General features: G+C 55.2%; 6 protein-coding genes across 6 annotated transcripts; 2 read left to right on the top strand and 4 right to left on the bottom strand.

The window, feature by feature from the left end:
• Positions 1 to 109: 109 nt before the first annotated feature.
• Positions 110 to 3548, bottom strand: DCS_05247 (glycoside hydrolase family 38 protein; the record flags this gene model as incomplete). Its single annotated transcript, XM_040802553.1, has 3 exons — positions 110 to 1459; positions 1531 to 3271; positions 3403 to 3548. The coding sequence occupies 3 exons, from the start codon at positions 3546 to 3548 to the stop codon at positions 110 to 112; spliced, it is 3237 nt and encodes a 1078-aa protein (XP_040657586.1).
• Positions 3549 to 6237: 2689 nt separating this feature from the next.
• On the top strand, positions 6238 to 9290 carry DCS_05246 (MutS2 protein; the record flags this gene model as incomplete). The annotated part of the gene is made up of 2 exons (XM_040802552.1): positions 6238 to 6657; positions 6753 to 9290. The coding sequence occupies 2 exons, from the start codon at positions 6238 to 6240 to the stop codon at positions 9288 to 9290; spliced, it is 2958 nt and encodes a 985-aa protein (XP_040657585.1).
• A 266-nt stretch (positions 9291 to 9556) lies between these two features.
• DCS_05245 (60S acidic ribosomal protein P0) lies at positions 9557 to 10788 on the bottom strand (the record flags this gene model as incomplete). Its single annotated transcript, XM_040802551.1, has 2 exons — positions 9557 to 10555; positions 10615 to 10788. The coding sequence occupies 2 exons, from the start codon at positions 10786 to 10788 to the stop codon at positions 9557 to 9559; spliced, it is 1173 nt and encodes a 390-aa protein (XP_040657584.1).
• A 676-nt stretch (positions 10789 to 11464) lies between these two features.
• DCS_05244 (tRNA methyltransferase) lies at positions 11465 to 13287 on the top strand (the record flags this gene model as incomplete). The annotated part of the gene is made up of 4 exons (XM_040802550.1): positions 11465 to 12000; positions 12056 to 12754; positions 12803 to 13157; positions 13201 to 13287. The coding sequence occupies 4 exons, from the start codon at positions 11465 to 11467 to the stop codon at positions 13285 to 13287; spliced, it is 1677 nt and encodes a 558-aa protein (XP_040657583.1).
• Positions 13288 to 13695: 408 nt separating this feature from the next.
• On the bottom strand, positions 13696 to 15119 carry DCS_05243 (DnaJ domain-containing protein; the record flags this gene model as incomplete). Its single annotated transcript, XM_040802549.1, has 4 exons — positions 13696 to 14015; positions 14072 to 14893; positions 14926 to 15016; positions 15084 to 15119. The coding sequence occupies 4 exons, from the start codon at positions 15117 to 15119 to the stop codon at positions 13696 to 13698; spliced, it is 1269 nt and encodes a 422-aa protein (XP_040657582.1).
• Positions 15120 to 16879: 1760 nt separating this feature from the next.
• Positions 16880 to 19544, bottom strand: DCS_05242 (Noc1p protein; the record flags this gene model as incomplete). The annotated part of the gene is made up of 2 exons (XM_040802548.1): positions 16880 to 18929; positions 19027 to 19544. 2 exons carry the CDS (start codon positions 19542 to 19544, stop codon positions 16880 to 16882), a joined length of 2568 nt encoding a protein of 855 aa, XP_040657581.1.
• Positions 19545 to 20290: the final 746 nt, after the last annotated feature.

The raw sequence follows: 20290 nt of genomic DNA, 5'->3' as shown, positions 1-20290 counted from the left end.
ACCCGTAATCTCGTTCGTCACCCTGCCTATTCGCGCATATCTCACGTCATAACCAGACCCATACCCGAAGACCGGGACCACGATACTTGCGATCAGCTTCGTCGCCATCCTATAGCTGAAGCTTGTACGTGGCCACCTCAAACGGCCGGAGATGGATGGCGAATTGCCCGTCGGCAGTCTTAATCTCCTCCATTTCATCTTCGAGAACATTCGTCTTGCTCACTCGTCTGACGTTGAACTGTGTCTCGATCGTACCTCTGCTATGGCCGCCAAGAGACTCGTACACACGAAGGATGATGCTCTGGCCCTTGTTCACACGCAAGCCCTCGAGCCGGGTGACGTCCTCGTCATCATGGCCGCGCTTGACCGTGTCGAGGATAAGCGAATCGGACTCATCGTTGTTGATTAACTTGATGGGCGCACAATGGAGCGATTCGACCGTGGTACTGGGAGCACAAAGTAGCTTCAACGGATTGTTGAACGCGTACGCGGCCTTGACTGTAGCTGATGACAGGGATCCCTTGTGAGGGAAGATGGCCCAGCGAATCGAATGATGGCCCATGTCAGCGTGCGCATCAGGAGCCTTCGGGGATCGGAGCAAGGACAGGCGCATCGTCTTGCCGGCGGTGGCAAAGCCGTACTTGGAATCGTTCAGGATAGACACGCCGTAGTTGTGCTCAGACAGGTCGGCGAACTTGTGGCAGCAAACTTCAAACTTTGCCATGTCCCAGCTCGTGTTGTAGTGGGTAGGTCTCTTGGTGATGCTGAATGCCGTCTCGTACGAAGCTTCATTGTTGACGATTTCAACGGGAAATTCGACCTTGAGGAACTTGGAATTCTCATGCCACTCCACCTCTGCGAGGCAGTTGACCTGGGAGGGCTGGCCCTTGATCGCTGCCGACAAGCTTATGTACGACCTCAGATTGCTATCGTCGCTGATCTTAATGTCCGTGACCAACGTGACCTTGTGAGGCTTGGACTCGTGAATTCTAGTTGCGCCGTAACGCAGGTTGCGCTGAGTCTGCAGATGGTACACCTCCACGTCCCAAGCCTCCCAGAAGAGTGGGATGTCATCAAAGATGACGAATTTGTTGGCCTTACCCCCCTTCTCGATGACCTCGCGATCGTTGATGCGATCGTAGAGGGAGGTGATGCATCCCTCCTGGACAACGACTCGGAGCTGGTCATTCTCCAGAACGAATTCGCCATGCGTCTGGGTCACAGACACGGCCGGCTTGTCCTTGTTCACCTTGAAAGTACGGAGAGGGAGCAGTTGACCATCGCCGCAAGCAATACCGACCTCGTCATCGGAGACCTCGACTATCTCCTTTCTATGCCACGGCAACGTGTTGAGAGCGACGGGTTGGTTGAAATACTCGGTTCGCACGTCGGCAGTGCCGAGTGACTTGTAAAGGTCGTCTAGAAGCTTTTGTCCGGTTTTGAAAAGTTCGTCGTAGAGCTACACCACATGCAGGGTTATTTGGAGGGAACACGAGAAGACAGCTCGGAGAGGGTGAAACCGGCACTTACCTTATTCGAGTCGTCGTAGCACATTTCGATGGAGCTTCCCGGCAGACAGTCGTGAAACTGGCAAAGCAGCACGTTCTCCCACATGGTGTCGATGTCCTTTGTGGGGTACTTGTACGACTTGTTCTTGATGGATGCGACAGCAGCCAGCTGCTCAATACTGCGGAGCATGAACTCGGCTTTTCGGTTAAAGTACTTGTTGTTGGCCTGGGTGGTGTAGGTGCCTCGGTGGAGTTCAAAATAGAGCTCGCCGTACCAAGTTGGGAACTCGTGGGCCTTGGGGGATATGCGATCGAAGAAGTCGTCGACGGTGAGACCCAACTTGAGCTTCGGGATGCCGCCGAGGGTGTTGCTAATACCGGCGCAGCGTCGAAGCTTCTCGAAGTGCTGCCAGGTCGGGCCGCCGCCGCCGTCACCCTTTCCGTAGACCAAGAGGGAAGACTTGTCGACGCGCATCGTCTTGTGCCCCGTGATGCTCCGCTTCAGGTCGCCAAAATTGGCTTCGGCCGTGTACGTTTCCGAGGGGGGCATGTGGCAGAGGACTTGGCTGCCGTCGGGGCTCACCCACATGAAGGTGGTGTGGGGAAATGTATTGATGTTGTTCCAGCTCAGCTTCTGGGTCATGAAGCGGTCCATGCCGGCCAGACGGCAGAGCTGGGGCAGCTGGCTCGAGTACCCGAAGGTGTCCGGCAGCCAGAAGGTACGGCAGCGGGTGCCAAACTCGGCCTCGAAGAACCTCTGACCGTAAAAGAACTGGCGGACGAGAGATTCGCCACTCGGCATGTTCGTGTCGTGCTCGACCCAGCTGCCGCCAATGGGGTGAAACTGGCCGGCGTTGACCTTGCTCTTGACGCGGGCGAAGGCACTGGGGTAATGCTGCTTGAGCCACTTGAACTGCTGGGCCTGGGAGCAGGCAAAGTGAGCCTCGGGGTAGCGGTCCATTAGGTCGCACTGGCTCGACCAAGACCGGCAGACCTTGCGCTTGGTCTCCGCCCAGGGCCACAGCCAGCAGGTGTCGATGTGGCAGTGGCCGATGCCGAAGACGACAGGGTCCTTTCCCGTATCGTATACTCGGTGCGAGTCGACGTCGGGTCCGAGAACCTCCTGGGCGATCTTCCGGCATTGGAGAATGGAGTTTTGGTCGTTGACTTGGAACGTGTTGATGATCCTCATGGCGACGGAGAGGGCTTGGTTCTGCTCGGCCGAGTCCTCGGGGAGCTCGCGGGCGGCATCGCCGAGCTCCCACATGTCGAAGTGAAGCATGCGGGCCGGCAGGTTCACGGCGGCGATGGTGGCGGTGCCGAGGGTGAAGTATCTGTTGGGGTCGGGGGGCGCAATGCTGGACCTTCCGTTGGGCGCATTTCCAAACATGCCGTTGCAGGCCATCTCGACGTAGATGACGTGCTCCTTGCCGTCGCGGAAGGACTTGGGCACGATCCACTCGGTGCGTTCGCCGCCGCCGGTGAGGCCTTGCAGAGGCATGCCATCGTCGGCCCAGACCAAGCCCTCGTTGTTTGCATCCCACTCGAGGACGACGAGTTCCTCGTCAAGTGCCTCCTTCGGCACCGTCAGGTGCACCCTGAACCAGTGCGTGGTCCACGACGGGCCGAAGGAGGCGCCCGTGCTCGTTTCCTTGAACTCTTGGGAGACGGCATCCTCGAAGCGGGGCCGCTCCTGGCCCGGTGCGCTCCAGGAAAAGAGCTTGACGTGCGGCTTGCCCGAGAACCTGGCATTGTACAGGTTGCTGCGCGGCGTGCGTCAGCGTGCGTGCCCGCGTGCGTTTGTTCAACGTGGCCTGCTTGGCCAGGGCGAAGGAAGATGGGTTGATGAATGCGGAGGTCAAGGCAGCGGTGAGGGCGGAGGTGGGAGACTCACGCAAGCAGGTTGACTTTTTCGTACTGACCCGGCTTGTAGAACGGCTCGATGCGACTCTTGAGAATGCTTGTTTTGGGTACGCCCACGGGCTTCTGGGCAAGGAGAGGAAAGGAGCTCTTGCTCCTCAGGTCGCCGCCGCCACCCATAGTGGACGATGGGATTGTGTGTGCGTGTGCGGGGGAGCTGGACAAGGCAGCGTGGGAGGCGGCGAGCAAGCCGATCGGTTCGTCTGAAAGCCGATGATGCACTGCCAAAGTACGAGGCAGGTCTGCTTGGAAAGAAAGAGTGATATGGAGGAGAGGCAACGGCGGTCGTTCGAGAGACTATATCGTATATTGAACGGTCCGGGAAGCTGCACTTTGCAAGCTCGCCGCGCCGGATGCGGGAGGTCAGCAGATAAAGTTGAGGTAGCAGCAGGGAGCTGTCTGACCCGGTTAGTGCAGGTACCTACCTAGTTGGTATCGATCAACTCCATCAATCAAGTCGTGTTGGTATTCTCGCCATGGCTGGAACGAAGGCACATGCGGTATGATGCTGCATCGATGCCGTTCACGGTGCGGGAAAGGACAATGTGATTCTGTCATTCGGACGCGGCAATGCTACGGAATGAGCCTCGAATGGCAGGATGCGAGCTGCATGAATGATGAGCAGCCGTGCGGAAAGGTCACAGCGCCTCTCGTGGCTGTGGCCACTTGCCGTTAGCTGCCTCGTTCGGCGGGGCCTGGGTGAAGCCGCCTTTGGGGGCTTTGGGGGGGAAGCAGGGGGAGAGGGTGATGATTGATTTACCACCACTTGTCGGTACTAGGCCCCCCCTTTGTGGTCACAAAGTAGGATGTAAGTACGGAGTACTGTAGTCATAGTACAGGTACCGGTAGTACCTCATCAAGTGCATCCTGCAAGTACATATACGTACACTTGTTGATGCCAATGTGAATGTGTAAGTACTTTTAGACGTGCTCGGTCGTCGTATTGGTGGGTAATTGTACTTAGGTGTGCACGACTACCGAGAACAGTGTCGGTGTACTCCACACAACCACTACTGTACTTATGTCGTCACTCGGCAGGCATCTACTTACTTGTACTTGTACGTACGGTCTACAGTATATGTAACTCCGTACAAGTACGTACGAAGTACACCGTACAGATACTCGCTCACCAGTTCGCCAGTTCGTCGTTGGTGGTGTGCTGACAAAACGCTATCACAGGTAATAAACACTCCGTACCTGCGTTTATTTTCGGTTGTGGTGCCTACTTACACCTACTAGGTAGTAAGTACATGTACTGAATTACAATTGCACCTAGAGCCCAATAGCTGGCAATGGGTTCCTCCGGTGGCAGTAATATAGCGTAAGTAAGTATGTGCAAGGTGTCAACGTATTACATCCTAGGCACTTGTGCGACTTGCCACAGCCGGAACGGATCATGAATCGCTCAAGTGGTGGGGCGGGTGCTGACGAACATCGAATGAACATGCCAATCAATCTACTGTACACGTACAACTGTGTACCCATGTGCATGCACGAGCAACTGTAAGTACACATAAATGTACGGACGACCGAATACGCGCACAAATCTCGGCTTAGGCACTCGTACACCATTGCATTTCACTTGAAAATGGGTATTTGGAAATATGCCCCCAAGTGTACGTACTTGGTTGCCTCTCCCTCTCCTCCTGGCCATATCCACATCCACCTGAACCTTTGCTCTCCCCGTCATGTTCGTCGTCATCGTCGCCCTGTCGTTCCTCTGACTTGGACCAATGTCCCGTATGCTCGGACGGGGAGCAGGTGTGAAGGTGTGTAGTGTGACTCGTCTCAGGACTCGAACGCATGACTTGGATTCAGGCCGAAAAGCGACCCAGCTGCCCTCGCAGAATGTAACTTCGACCGCCGTGATCCTTCCGAGGGTGCGCGGACGGAGACGACGTAAAAGGTGGTGCCCTTCAAGGTAGCCCAGGAGGCCTGCCTGGCCGCGTAATCATCCGTCAGATGCCAGCACGATGGTGAACGCATATTGTCACATACCTATACTTCAGCAAAGGAATACCGCACCCCTTCATAGGACCTGACCTCTTGAACATTGATGCCATTCTGAATTCCTAGAACCGACATGGTTAGTATTCGAATAGCCCCAGCAAGGTGCCTCATGCTGTACTACCACGTACCGCCTATAGTGTAGACAAGAGTGCGGTGTACGAAAGGAGATGATTCTTGTAGCCCATGCTGTGCATACCTGCCTGGATATGGTCTACAAATGTAGATGTTTGCTTGCGATGGGAACCATTGGACAACACTGCATACCTTCAATTGTGGTTGGCAGGTTATCGGGCGCTTCCGTTGGTGAGGACAATGTGATGCTACAGCAGTCATTACTGCGGCTTCAAGCATGTACGCCTGCATCGGTACTAACCTTCCTGTCTGTCTACGGGTAATAACAGTAGTGGCCGCCAGTGGGCGCTACCGCGGGACCTGCCTAGTACCTACCTAGTAGTATCAATCACTGGCAAGGCGACTGACTACATGTATTATTACTCCGTACTCCGTGCTTGTGGTCTGTAACTATGCCTTATGCTATATTAATTGGCACCTACGTACCCACGTACCTGGCAGTACGTCCACCGACATACTACAAGTACAAGTACTGTACTTCTGGTTCACCGCTAGAAGCGTACATGTACTGAACCAACTGCTCGCGAATATTTCCTCAGCGCAACTACTGGTGATGAATGAAATACGAAAACTGTACGCATCTACGTCGTCGCACCACCAGCCAGTTGTCCTCCTCCTGCCGAGGACTCCGTACTGACATCTGCTTTCTTCCACCAAACCGGTTTTCATGTTTCGCTCCCGTCGCTTCCATGAACTCCTCCTGCCTCGGTTCTCTGCCCACTCCTCGGCGGCCGTCCGATCGACACCCCATCCCACTCTCAGAGTCCTTCCCAAGTCCTCTTCCCTGTCGCCACCAGCTCTCCTGCAGTCAAGAGGTAAGAAGACGACGACGACCATCTCGCTTTCGGACCTGCCTCAAGGACCCATCAAGACCGAATCGCCGGGGCCGCAGGAGGATCAAGATGGACCTGGCTATCCCACCGTTGTGCTCCAGGCCCGTCGCAACATGCAAAAGTTCGACAACTGCGTCCTCCTGACCCGCGTCGGCGGCTTCTACGAGCTCTACTTTGAGCATGCTGACGAGTATTCACCGCTGCTGAATCTGAAGCTCGCTTCCAAGAAGACCAACGCAGGCCCGGTTCCCATGGTGTGTTGTGGTTTCCTCCGCTCTCCCCACCGTTTTCTCTCCCGTCTTGCCAACGTAGTCTGTCATGCTCGTCATACTCACCAAGGTCCCCAAAGGCCGGCTTCCCCTTCTTTCAGCTGGATCGCTTTCTCAAAATCCTCGTCCAGGACCTCAACCGCTACGTGGCCATTGCCGAAGAGTTCCCGAACGAGGCAACCGACAAGATAAAGTCGGGCGGGTTGCTGCATGACCGACGGGTTGCCCGCATCATCACGCCTGGCACTCTCATTGACGAGAGTTTCATTGATCCATATACGAACAACTATGTCCTAGCTATCCACGTCTGTGGAGATCATGGCCCTCCATCCAACGCAGAACCCGACCTGGCCAACTTTCCCAAACCCAGCTCTGTGTCTCTTGGTCTCGCATGGCTGGATTTGTCCACCGGCCACTTTTTTACCCAGTCGTCCGATCTCGCGTCCCTTTCTTCCATACTTTCTAGAATTGGGCCCCGCGAAGTCGTTCTTGACAAGGATTTCGAGTCTCAACGAGACCATGGCATCTTCTCCATACTCGACGAGGATCGACATCTCATCACCTACTCACCCTCGCCTGAGCTGGTCGACGTCGCCGAATGGACGCCGTTGCTCGAAACAGAGGTTCCTGAGAGCACAAGGAAGAGTTTTACCGACGAGGAAGTATCTGCCGGCAGCCTGGTGCTTAGCTACGTCAAGGAGCGCTTGCAGGGCATCGCCATGAAGCTCCAACCTCCCCTTCGTCGCCAGAGCATGCAGATCATGAACATCGACAAAAATAGCTTGCGGGCTCTGGAGCTAAAGCAGACTCTCCGTGACGGCTTTTTCCGAGGCAGCCTTCTGCATACCATTCGCCGAACCGTCACCAAAAGCGGCGCTCGTCTCCTAAACGAGTGGCTCAGCTCACCATCCACGTCGCTCGAGGTGATCAGTGCCAGGCAGAGCCTGGTCGCCCGCTTCATCGCCGCCAACGACCTTCGAGATTCCATCATTTTACTTCTGAGGCGGAGTCACGACTCGCAGCGCCTCGTCCAAAAGTTTGCCATGGGCCGTGGCGATGCGGATGACCTGCTAGCACTAGCCAACACCATCCAAGCCACCAAAGATATTGTCAATCTTCTCAATAGCGCCAGCTTTCCCACGGATGGGGACTCGGAAAGAGCTTGCTTTGGCTCCATAGTCTCTCGCATTCATCTCACACAGTCTCTCAAGCTCGCCCGGAGGATCAAACAAGCTGTCGATGAGGAAGGCGTCGTTCATCAACACGAAGTTGAGGACTCCGAGGCAAAGCGGATGATGACTTTGGCCCTGAATGTAACATCATTGGAGGGTTCGGAGGAGGTTGCAGCTGTTGCACCGGGGAGGAAGAAGCGCCCAGCCTCTATTAGGGAGTATTATGCCGACGACAACGAGGCCTGGATAATGGACCCAGCCGCAAGCCCCATGCTCAAGAATCTCCACATCCAGTTAAAATCCTTGCTGGACGAAAAACTGTCACTTGGAGACGCCTTGCGCAGCCGACTTGGCGCCTCGAGCCTCACTCTGAGATGGACCCCAGCCTTGGGCCATATCGCCCACATCAAGGGCAAGGATGTGAAGAATCTTCCAGAGATCACGGCTCTCTCTGCCAGTCGCTCAACTCGTTCATTCCACCTCCCAGAGTGGACTTCTCTAGGCCAGCGTCTCGACCAGACTCGTTTCCAGATCAGACGCGAGGAGCAGCGTGTTCTTCAATCTCTACGTGAGCAGGTTGTTTTGAGCCTCGTCAACTTGCGACGCAACGCCGTCGTGTTGGACGAGCTCGACGTCGCCACCTCCTTTGCAAAGCTAGCTCTCGAGCAGAACCTGGTGCGACCTCGGCTCAACGACTCGACCCGTCACACCATCATCGGCGGACGACACCCAACAGTTGAAAGGGGCTTGTTAGAACAGGGACGCAGCTTCGTCCGCAACGACTGCCTCGTCGGGTCGCAGACGGATGGCCTTCTGTGGCTCATCACTGGCCCGAACATGGCTGGGAAGAGCACGTTTCTTCGTCAGAACGCTCTCATCACAATCCTCGCCCAGACGGGTTGCTACGTCCCTGCCTCATATGCCGAACTTGGCATAGTCGATGCGATTTTCAGCCGCGTTGGCTCCGCCGATAACCTGTATCATGATCAAAGCACCTTCATGGTCGAGATGCTCGAGACGGCACACATTCTCAAGCAAGCCACACCAAGGTCCTTTGTAATCATGGATGAAATTGGACGAGGCACTACACCAGAGGATGGCACGGCCGTGTCATACGCATGTCTGCACCACTTGGTCACCGTCAACAAGTGTAGGACACTCTTCGCGACGCATTTTCACAAGGTTGTCGACCTCGCCACCAAGGAGGGACTTTGTGGGCAAAGCGGAAGTGCCGTGCACACATACTGTACAGATGTAGAGGAAGATGGCCATGGTGGGTTTGTCTACGTGCACAAGCTGCGAAACGGCGTCAACCATAAGAGCCATGCGTTGAAAGTTGCGCGTCTGGCGGGGCTTCCGGAGCGTGCTATTGACGTCGCAAGACAAGTCCTGGACCAGAATAGTCTGCATTCAAATCTACACGAAGACGCCATGTCGGCATCATAATCGAGGACTGGAAAGTGTATCCCATGAAGGGTACGGCAAAACTAGAGGTGTGCCCAAGTCAGTCATTATACTCCAAACGGTGGCAAGTGTAAAATAGGCTGAATAGACGGAATGTCATAAAAAGTGTTTGGTGTCTTCAGGAGAGTTCAGGGTTAAAAAGCTCATGAATAATGTATATAATCATCCAAGCGGGAAAGAATCTGAAAGGAAAAAAAAACCAACCTGCCAAGATGGGGACCGAGCATTGCATGTGCTCGACATACACGTCAGTTCACGCTGGAATCTGGTTCAGTAGGCATCGCGTTCAGTATTCCCGTGTCATCCGATCGCCGCAAGAGCTTGCGAAATCTTGCGGGCGAGTTATCTACACGTTGCAAATCCATGAAACATGAATCGAAATGAAGCGAATGCAGCCTGTCGAACTCCAACGTGATGCACCGACATTTAGTCGCTGTAGGCACTGTTAGCTTGAACCAAATCATCAGGGGGCACAACAAGGGCACGTACAAGAGACCACCGAAGCCCTCATCATCCTCCTCTTCCTCCTCCTTCTCCTCCTCCTTAGGCTTGGCCTCGGCGGCGCCACCAGAGGTAGCAGCCGCAACAGGAGCAGCAGAGGCGTAAGCATCGGGGTTGGCGATGCGGTCCTTGAGCTGCTCAATCTCGGGCCATGTGATCTCGGTTTCGACAGCAACGGCTAAGAGGTTCTTGTACGAGTTGACGAGGGAGTGCATAACCGAAGGCAAGGTGGGGAAGTTGATTGCCAGGGAGATGGTGGCGACAGCGTTGATGCAGCTGCTCATGGCCTTGAGGAGCTGCTCCTCACCAATGTCGAGAATCTCGGCCGGGAAGCTCTGGCCCTGGTCGTAGACCTGGGCAATGCCCATACCGTAGGTGAAGGGGGAGATGTTGAGCATGTTGAGCAGGGTGGCCTCGGAGGGACCGACCTTGTTGCCGGCCTCGACGAGCTTAAGATCGGTGGTGATCTCAATGGTACCACGGGCAATCTTGGTAGGGACCTGGAGGGCCTGGAAGAAGGACGTCTTGCCGGGCTCCATGCCGGTGTTTCCAGCGGGGACCCAAACATCGACGGGGGCCAGGGCACCGGCACGAGCAGGAGCGGCAACTCGGTTGGCCAGAAGACTGTCGCGAACCTCCTTGAGGTCGTCGTTGGTGAAAACGAAGCCGACGTTTCCCTTGACGTGAGGCAGGATCTTCTCATACTCGGGGGTGTCGAGGATGAAGGTTCGGAGCGCACGGCGGACCTGAGAGGGCAGCATAGTTAGCATCATGTTGCGATAAATCCTGCATGCGGAGGCGGTACCATGGTGTTCTTTCCCATCAGGACGACGCCCTTGCCGCGGAGGGCATGACGGATCTCGTGCATCTGCTGCGAGGAGACATTGTCGATGGTGACGATGAAGATCGACTTGTAGGCCTCCAACAAGCCCTTGAGCTTGTCGAAGTAGCCGGCCTTGTTTGCAGACTTGCCCCCCATATCTTCTTATTTATGAAGGCAGGATGTTTAAGGGCAAGGGAGTTTGTATAATTCGGTTGGTGGTATATGGGTGACGTGAAGTTGTCGCGAATTGGTGAGCAGGAGAAATTTCGGATTTTAGAAGCCGCCGACAAATTGTGTGATGCAGCAGCCATTGCTGCTTAGGGCTTTGGAGAGACTAAACCTCATTGGGGATTGATAGAGGGGATGCTCAATGACAAGTGGGCGTGAGATGTACCTGCACAAGTACATGTACACCGAAGTACTGAGGTATAGTACTTACTTAGGCACCTGCAAGAATCATGTGCGGTCTACAGCACAGTACGGAGTACATTTTACTGTGCTATAGTGCATGGTACAGTAAGTACATGTACATGTACTTACGTACTTAAGTACAAACTCCGTAATAGTTGTACAACGGCTTGACATACCTACAGTAAGTACTCCGTACAGTACTTACTTACCTACTGAACTCCGTAAGTACACCTAGTATACGGAGTACATGTACTCCGTACAGTATGGATGTATCTTTTTTCCTTCATGAGCATTGTTGTGCTTCAGATTTTGGATAGTCGGACATTGATATTCATCATCACTGACTGGCAAGTGGGCAGAATCGATCAAAGTGATGCTTGATTGAACTACCAGACGCTATTTTCCATCCAACGAAAGAACGATGAAGATTCCGTACAACCAGGTCCACTGCCGAGGCGACATCCTCTTTGCCGTTCGTGGAGGCAAGATTCACTCCTTCAACCTTCCAGACGGCAAACACATCTCAACATGGCAACACCCGGATGTAGAGAAAGTTACCAAGGCGCGCGAGGTTATTTCGGAGACAAAATCTGAGAAGGAGCCTTCTGTGGATGTTGACGATGACGTGGGGGTTGACGAAAGTGAGCCGCCGGCCAAGAGGCAGAAGACAGATGCCGGCGTCGACAACAAGGCAGTCGTTGACGATGCCGCAGAGGATAGAGGGGCCGGTCAACCTTGCGAAAGGAAGGGCAAATCGAAGGAGAGCAAGGCCAAGAACAAGAAGACCCATCATGAAAGCAAGAAGCACCAAGTGGCCCGCGTGCCTGATCGTCCTGTAGTTACCCTACTCACCAGTACCGAGGATGGCCGTCATGTGCTGGCTGTATCTGGTCACGATAAAGTCATTTGGGTATTTGCTCACGATGGGCATGGAAGTCTCACACGGCTAAGCCAAAGGTACGGCGTCTCGTTTCAGCCATACATCACTGGATTTGCGCTAACATCAGGGTAGAACAATGCCTAAACGCCCTTCGGCCGTCACGATAACCCCGGAGGCCCAGATCATGTGCGCCGACAAGTTTGGTGATGTCTACTCGCTACCTCTTATCATGAACTCTACCTCGGCAGAATCGGCGCCTCGCGTCTCCACACCAAATCCTGTGGCCAAGACGATCGTGCTCGAGGCAAACCCGCTCACCGTGCACTCCAAGCGCAACCGCGAGGCTCTCGACAATCAGAGGAAGCAGCTCGAACTGAAAAAGAAGAGGGGCGAGGAGCCAGCGAAGGATGAGGAGCCTGCCTTTGAATTGACGCTGCTTCTGGGCCACGTCTCATTACTGACGACCTTGGTGCTGGGAAAGTCTGATAGCCGAAGGTATATCATCACGGGTGATCGTGACGAACACATCAGAGTATCTCGCTACGTCCCACAGGCGCACATTATCGAAGGGTTCTGCCTGGGACACAAGCAATTCGTCAGCGAGATCATGATTCCATCCTCTAGGGACGAGATCCTAGTCTCAGGGGGAGGGGATGAGGAATTGTTTGTATGGGACTGGAAAGCGGGTAAAGTCTTGTCCACGACGAACCTTCTTTTACTAGCTCAAGCGAATGCCCCGGAAACCGCCAAGATCGCGGTCACAGGCCTGTACTCATTTGTGCACTCCTCCGAATCGGGAGAAGTTGTCTACGTCCTCGCCATCTGCGAAAGGTAAGCAGAATGGCCGTGACCACGAGGTCGGTATCTAACATCATGCAGTGTAAATTCCATCTTTTCGTGGCAGCTTACCGCCAGCAACGTACTCGACCATGTCAATGTCATTCAACTCCCTGCAACGCCGCTGCACTTATCCGTCGCCGCATCCGACGGTACCACACTACCACGGCTCATTGTCGCCATGGACCCAAGCCAGGTGCCTCAAGCCAAAAGCCTACAGATGTTCACTCTAGAAATAAGGGATGGACGGCTGGCCATTGACACGGAGCCATCTATCCATGACGAAGGGTTGGAGGCTGATGAGGTGGAAGCCTCCGAACAGGAGGTCCGCAGCCTGCTGTACACGGTTGAAAATCTTAGAAAGCAAACTGACGGCGCTGAGAACGCCGAGGCCGACGTTGATGGCGCCGAGGTTGGGGGTCAGGGTCCTGGGGCCGAAGTCTAAGGAACAACCGCGACATGTTGCGTCGTCACGGTATGGGACATTGGACATGAGACGCAGTGCCTCTGGTGCATCACATAAATGAAATGAACGTCATGCCAACAGGAGAGTTGCAAGAAATCATAATATTCGTAGGTCTACGTCTGCAGAAACAACCATCGAGTCATCTATACCCTCTATAACGCCAGACAACCAGATCAAATGCTTCAGGCCTGCTCCTCGACAAGGTCGTAGGCTTCCTGTGTGATGCTGCTAGTCCTGTGCATATCTCGCTTCCCCAGACGGACTCGGCGCTGCTTGTCCACTCTGATCTCAATCGGGCACCGAGGTCATTGAACGAGAATACGGGCTCGCAGGCGAGGACGAAATAATACTGCGCAGGTCGCAGCGCATGCTCATTCCACTCCGGCCTCGCGCACCAAGGGCAGCGAATGGTGTTGGACCCCCACAGGGATCGACGCGCTGCTTCAACACCGAGGTAGAACGAATGCCGTTACTGCGAAGCGCACTGCACACGCTCGGCGCCAGGGTGGCCGTCCTCATCTTCGTCCTCGCCCATCCCAGGGCTGCCAAAGACTCTGCCTTGGGCCTGGGTATCCAAATCCTCGAGATCGGCCGGTTCGCTAGTCGCGTTGACAGGCGGGATATTCTGAACGGAAGGGGTTGGAAGCAGTGTTCGAAGACCCTCAAAGGTGGCAGGATCCGACGACCAGTTCTTCTCGGGGAATTTGACATTAAAGTGGATGTAAAGATTGCCCAAGTCGTGGTGGCGGGGCGATGGCATACCCTGACCGCGTACCATCTTGACAGCGTCTAGGGTCGAAATTTAGCGAAAGATTCACCGGCAGGGATGAGACGAGCATTCTTACCAGGTGCGATAGCCTCGCCAGGCATGATTTCGATGCTAAGCCATCGCTCGTCCAAATGTTCGACGTAGATTATGCCACCGGCCAAGGCGGTAACCAGCTCAATATCGCACTTGTAAAGAAGGTCGTCATCCTTTCGCGTGAATCGGTTGTGGGGCTTCTGCTCAATCTCGAAGACAACGTCACCGGCCTGGACACCGGGGGACTGGTCACCCTCTCCACGAAACTCGACCTTGGTACCGTTGCGAACGCCCCTGTCAACGTGCACATGGAGAACCTTCCTGTCGACAATTGTCTTCTTGCCGTTGCACTGCTTGCAGCGGTCCTTCTCCTTGATTATCTCGCCCTCGCCGTTGCAGTCGGGGCAAACAGTCTGGAATCGCTGAATCATGGGACCCATCTGGCGCATCATCGTCTTCATACCGTGGCCATCACAGCCCTGGCACTTCTTGACGGCGCCATCCTTGCCGCCCAGGCCCTCGCATTTGGGGCAGATGATGGAGCGTTGTAGTGCGAGCTTGGAAATCTTGCCACGGTAGACATCCTCGAGTGATACCTTGTGGGTGTGGTGAATGGTTCGCGCCTTGGGGGGGCCACGATTGTTCATGCCACCAAACATGCCGCCCATGCCGCCGAAGCCACCGCCTCCGAAGAACTGGGCGAACAGATCCTCGGCAGCCATGCCGCCTCCACCAGCGCCGCCCTCAAGGCCGGCTTCGCCGTATTGGTCATAGAGTTGTCGTTTCTGCGGGTCGGAAAGAACCTCGTAGGCGTGAGAAACCTCCTTGAACTTATCCTCGGCGGCTGGGTTATGGGCGTTCTTGTCTACAAATAGTTAGAGTTGGTCCAATATGAACGAATGTTGCCGTGTGACATGCCAGGATGATACTTGAGGGCGTTTATCTTGTACGCCTTTTTCAACTCCTGCTCGGTAGCTCCCGGAGAAACCTGGGGCGTATGTCAGTTGAGTGATGGGAGGTACGGGTCGAGGACATGGGCATGGAGAGACACCTACACCAAGGGTGTCGTAATACTTGGTTTCCTTCACCATGATGCCCAACTACGAGGGGATGCGTTCGGGTGGAGAAATTCGGATCGAGAGGATATCAGCACCGAGAGCGCGCGAGAGAAACAACAAGGCGTCGGGGGCGTGTTTTCGGAGACGGCTGGCCTGATGCAAGTCGGTGCTGCAAAACAGATGAGTACGGGGCCCGAAGCACAAAGAGGGCAAAGGGATGGGGAATCAGAGAACAAGCCAATGTGGTCGTGCGGCACCGATCGCGCAAGATGGCTCAGGAGAGAAGTGTATTTGCGTACGTACCTCGAAAATCCGATATGTGAATGGATCAATGTTGGTCGGCTGTATGACAACGAGAAAATTTGCAGGATGGCTTGCGATCACGTGCGAACGAGTCTAGTCCTTGAATGCTGAGAAGACTCAGGGATGGGGTATCGAAGTAACGCAGGCAGTTGCCGTGTCTCGACTCCGGTGAACAAGACAAAGGTTGGTTCAAAAACGAGATTGAACGTTACGTCGTCAGGAACGAGAGGCAGGGCGTCTTGGAAGAATTAAAAATTAGAGGGAGGTTGCAGGGGTCGCCCCGAGGCTGATGCGCCTCATGGAACTGTATCGAAGAAAGTCGACACTGTGGCGGTGCTGATAGTGCACGACTTCTCGGCGGAATTTCGACACCCTAGTGCTCACTCGAAGAACGTTTGTAAGGGAAGAAAATTATGAGTTATAATAGCCTATCCGGATCACTTAGGACGCTTTCCATTTAAATGGCGACATTCTACACGTAGATGGTGATTTCGTGCGTTGCGAACGTCGATTCTGATGGTAAGCTCAAGGTCGATCGTTAACATCCGCTTAGTGAGGCGCCTTCTAAATTCATGTCTACATGTACTTGTAGCCTTTGCCATCCTAGCGCCCCTTTAAAACCAGGGACTAGCAGTGGAGCCCGTCACGGCCGCCAAGTCAGACTCGCAAGAGGGGTAATATTAATCAATAATCGATGCCAGGACGGAGTACTCCGTAGGTAGGGTAGGGACTTGTACTTGTACAGGTACTGTATGCATAAGCAAGTATTACTCCGTACTCGTGACAGCACAAGTAATGCTAGTACTTAAGTAGTGCTCCGTACTCGCACTGCATGAGTGCGGGTTCCAAACTACTAGGTAGTATGTTCCATACTATATTACATACGAGTCGAGCGTCATCCGGTCAAGCTGCTTACAAACCTGGACTGGTAGTCATACTTTGGAGAGTTTATGTTTGATGCGCTTTCAGGTGTTCGCTGCCTCGCCGCTAACAGCACAGGGTAGCAACCAGCCGAGCCGAGGTCTACTTAGACACCCGGTCTTGGTTGAACCTACAGGCGTCCTATGTGCAAGATCCGAGAGGAGGTCGAGTATGAAAACTATCAATTCCATGTAGTCATATCGCACGGTTCGGTCACTTCTAGGTACTAGGCTGCCTCCCTGGTCACCCGGATACCTGGTTACAGTACTACCCAGAACCTAGCACCTAGAAGGCATCGTCGCCCAGTACCAGGTTGCGGGCGCGATGACTTCGTACTCGCCGAGAGAGTCCAAATACGTCATGAGAAACAAGTAAAGGGCAGCCATAATGCCAGAATGGTATCACTAACAATGCATCAAGCCAAGGATGATTCCGACAAACGAGAAAAGGTACCCCTCGTGATGGGGTATCATCACGTCCTTGCACACTGAGCACAGAGTTTCTTCGTCGCACAACTCCGTCCTTCGCTTCCGTCTGCGACGAAATGGAGTCGTCCCTGGTAGGCACCCCTAGAAGGCATCCTCAAACGGGCAGTCGACGCTGTCGTGACCGTCCCGTTCGCACACGGCACACCACTTTTCCGGGTCCATGATGCCGCTCTCCTTGCCGGCGACGGGACCAGATTCCATGGGGTTTGGTAGGATCTTGACGGGTGGCATCGTGGTTGGAGGCATCGTCTTGGATTTCGCGGGTGACGTGGAAGGCGACTGGGAGCTGGCGAGGTCCGGTTGGGGGACTTCACGGATAGGGCTCTTGCTCCGCCTCCTCAATCCGACGAGGTTTTTGATGGGGGTTCCGACGGGGTTCGCGACGGGGTTCGCGACGGGGTCTCCAGCGTTGCTTCCGCCAGCGATTCTTGGGCCATCGGACGCAAACATGTTGGTGCACGTCAAGAGGTCGTGGCCGCCCGTCTCGCAAATCTCACACCAGAGGGTGCTGGTCTCGGTGGCGGTGGAGTATGCGTCGCTCTCGCGCATGCTGCCAAGGGTGTTGGAGCGCTTGTGGGTAGCTTCGCGTGAGCGCCGCTCGTGCGTAGGCGCAGGAATGACGGTATCTCGAGAGTCCCTGACCGAAGGCTGATGAGCAGCCACGGGGGTTTGAAGGGCGTCCGACTCCTGCTCCATGTCCGCCTCGCGCGTGTTCATCTGCACCGTGAGTGCCTGCCGCGTGTTCTTCTGCTCCGCAAGTGCCTGCCGCTCCCTCATCTGCCGTACCAACTCCTCACGGCCCATCTTGTTGTCGAAGGTATCGGCAGAATCGCCAGAGGCAACCAAGGAGCCAGGTCGCTGGAGCGCAGCCTGGTCTAGGATGGAATCTCGGCTGAGAGAATGTATGATCGCTTTGAGACCCCGAATCTCATCTTCCTTTTTCTCGAGCTCCTTCGAGAGCGCGGCATGCTCACCGTGTAAGTGGCCGCCGGATTCGGCCTTGTCGCGTTCGCGCCGCAGCTCCGTCCTGGTCCTCTCCACCTCGCCTCGGAGGAACTCGGCTTCCCCGCGAGCTTCCGCCTCACCCCGGCGGGCATCCTCCAGGCCCTCCTCGAGCTCCTGCACGAGCTCTTCGAGCTGCTTCAGCTGGCTCGCGACCGATTCGACGTCGAGGTTCCTCGATTCCAACTCCCGCAGGTCGATCATGAGCTCCTCGATGCGCTTCTCATACACTCGCTCGGTTTCCGAGCTCGCCATTTCCAGCGTGTCGATGGTGCTCCGAAAATCGGCTCGGTGGGCATCAAACTCTGTCGTGAGCATGGCAACCTTTTCGCTCTTCTCCCGCAGCAGATGCCGAAGCTGCGCCGTGTCCTTGTCATCGATGCTGTTCCTTCGAAAGGCGAGACCATCGGGGTGTTCCATGAGAGTCTGCAGCTCGACCAAGCTGCTCTCCATATCGGCCAACGTCGTCGTCTGTTCCCTCAGCTGACGGTCGCGATCCTCGAGCAGCGTTCGGAGTCGTTCGAGCTCTTCCTCGTTGGCGGCGTTGGCGCGCGAGGCGGGGCCAAGTGATCTCAGGTTGCTCGAGGAAGATGCCGAGCCGGTGCTGCCGTTCGTCTTGACTCGTTGCAGGTCCAGCAGGGCAGCCTCATCGTCCAGGTCGCGAGTGGAGCCCAAGGCGGAAGCACTGCGAGATCCTGTGGCGGCGGCGAGGCGAATCTTTTTGCTGGGGTCGACAGCCGCTCCCCGCACGCTCTGGGAGAATTTGTTGGTCGGGCTTCCGTATCTCGGAGGCACTTTGACGGGAGCGGAAATGGATGGGCGAGGGCCCGGCGTCATCTGGACTCGTCGAACGGGGGATTCGGATCGAGGGAGCGACATTCTCGGTTTCCTGCCATGCGGGCTCGGTGCCTTCGCAGCCGGGCCGACAGAAACGCTGAACTGATGGCGGCCCGGTGTAGGGGGTGTAAAGGTTGTCGCATGGTTCATGTTCCGCAATCCGGCGGAAGCACTCGGAGTCGGCGTCATCGGAAAACCCTTGACTGCGCTGTGGGAGAAACCTCGTCGGGTGACCTTCGAGACGGGAACGAAAATGCCAGCCCCGGGAAGGGTCGTCAAGAAGTATGCGATTCTGTCCCAGACGAGCACAGGCACGGCCATGTCAGCTACGGCGGGCGTCATTTCCATCGACGGCGGGGAGGAAGGGAGGGGGGTGTCCATGTGCGTACCCGTCCACATCGCCGTTGTTCTTGCCCTTGGCTGCGTGATCCGCGTGAAGGTCGATTCCGGCAAAGGTTCCCCTCTTCCCCTGGACGGAGCCGATGAAGCGGACGATGCCATGCATGCCCCCGGGGACGTCGACAGCGTCGCCGACGACGACGTCGACGGCCGAGACGGAGAGCTGTCCCGGGGTCGCGGGGGTCATCATGTAGGTTGAATCGCTCAGGACAGAGTCGAGGGCGTACGCCTCGCTAACATCGGGGATGCTGGCAAGCGAGCTCGGCGTCAGCAGGGCCAGCGAACCCTTGCGCGACAAGCTCGAAACGGGGGACGTCGATGAGCCTTGGGCGGCGTAGAGGGAGCTGAGGTCGGGAGTCGAGGCTGCGGTGGCGAGCTTTCGAAGGGAACGGCCAAAGGCAGGTCTGGTGGTGGTGCTGCTGCCGCCAGCAAATAGGGCACGGTGGCTGTGGCTAGGCGTCGTGGACGTTGTGCTGCTGGTTGCGGTGAGGGTTGCTGTCGGAGCCATGGCGGCGGCCTTTGTTGGTAGTGACCGAAATCGCGACCGACTTTCTCTCCGGGGACCTAAAATTCTTGATCCGGACAAAGATGATGTTAATAGGCCTTCGACAACCTATAGCCGTTTGTTCATTCTCCGCCTCCGCCGCCTTTGTTTGGGACCCTCAGAGGTCGGTACTCTGTACTGTGTCACCTTGTATTATTACTCCGTACTCCGTCCTTGAGTAATTATTATTAGGTGTATTAATTGATGATTAGTGTATCAGTGTAATTGTTGGGCGGGCCAGGTGCTGCAGGACGACCATCAACAATTTTGGAGGTACCGAGTACTGGAGAAGGTACCTGGAATTTCTGCAAATAAGCACATGTATTATTACCCGTTCGCTGTCGGTACTTGTACTGTACTTACGAGTTGTACTGTACAAGTACTGTACTACACTGTAAGTACGTATCAGCAAACTGCGTACTGTAACTGAACAATACTACAAGGTACCAACAGTAGGTAAGCAACCAGGCAAGCGAGAGCGAAGCTGACTGGCGATTTGGCTCAACCCCCTCGCTTCCTCCCTGGCAGATGGAAAAGAAAAGAAAAAAAGAGGATGGACGAAACAAACAAAGGCGTGCGTGAGCTGAGATGAAAAACGCAAGGAAGTGCAAGGCCAGCCTGTCAGAAGCTTGCTGACCGAGTGCGAATGATGCTCGCCTGGGAACGACCGACTGCGAAAACAAAGAAAGGATCGTTGCGGTTGAGAAGAT

This window comes from Drechmeria coniospora, chromosome 02, assembly GCF_001625195.1.
Source record: "Drechmeria coniospora strain ARSEF 6962 chromosome 02, whole genome shotgun sequence".
Lineage (NCBI taxonomy): Eukaryota > Fungi > Ascomycota > Sordariomycetes > Hypocreales > Ophiocordycipitaceae > Drechmeria > Drechmeria coniospora.
This window is presented reverse-complemented; position numbering and strand designations above follow the sequence as displayed.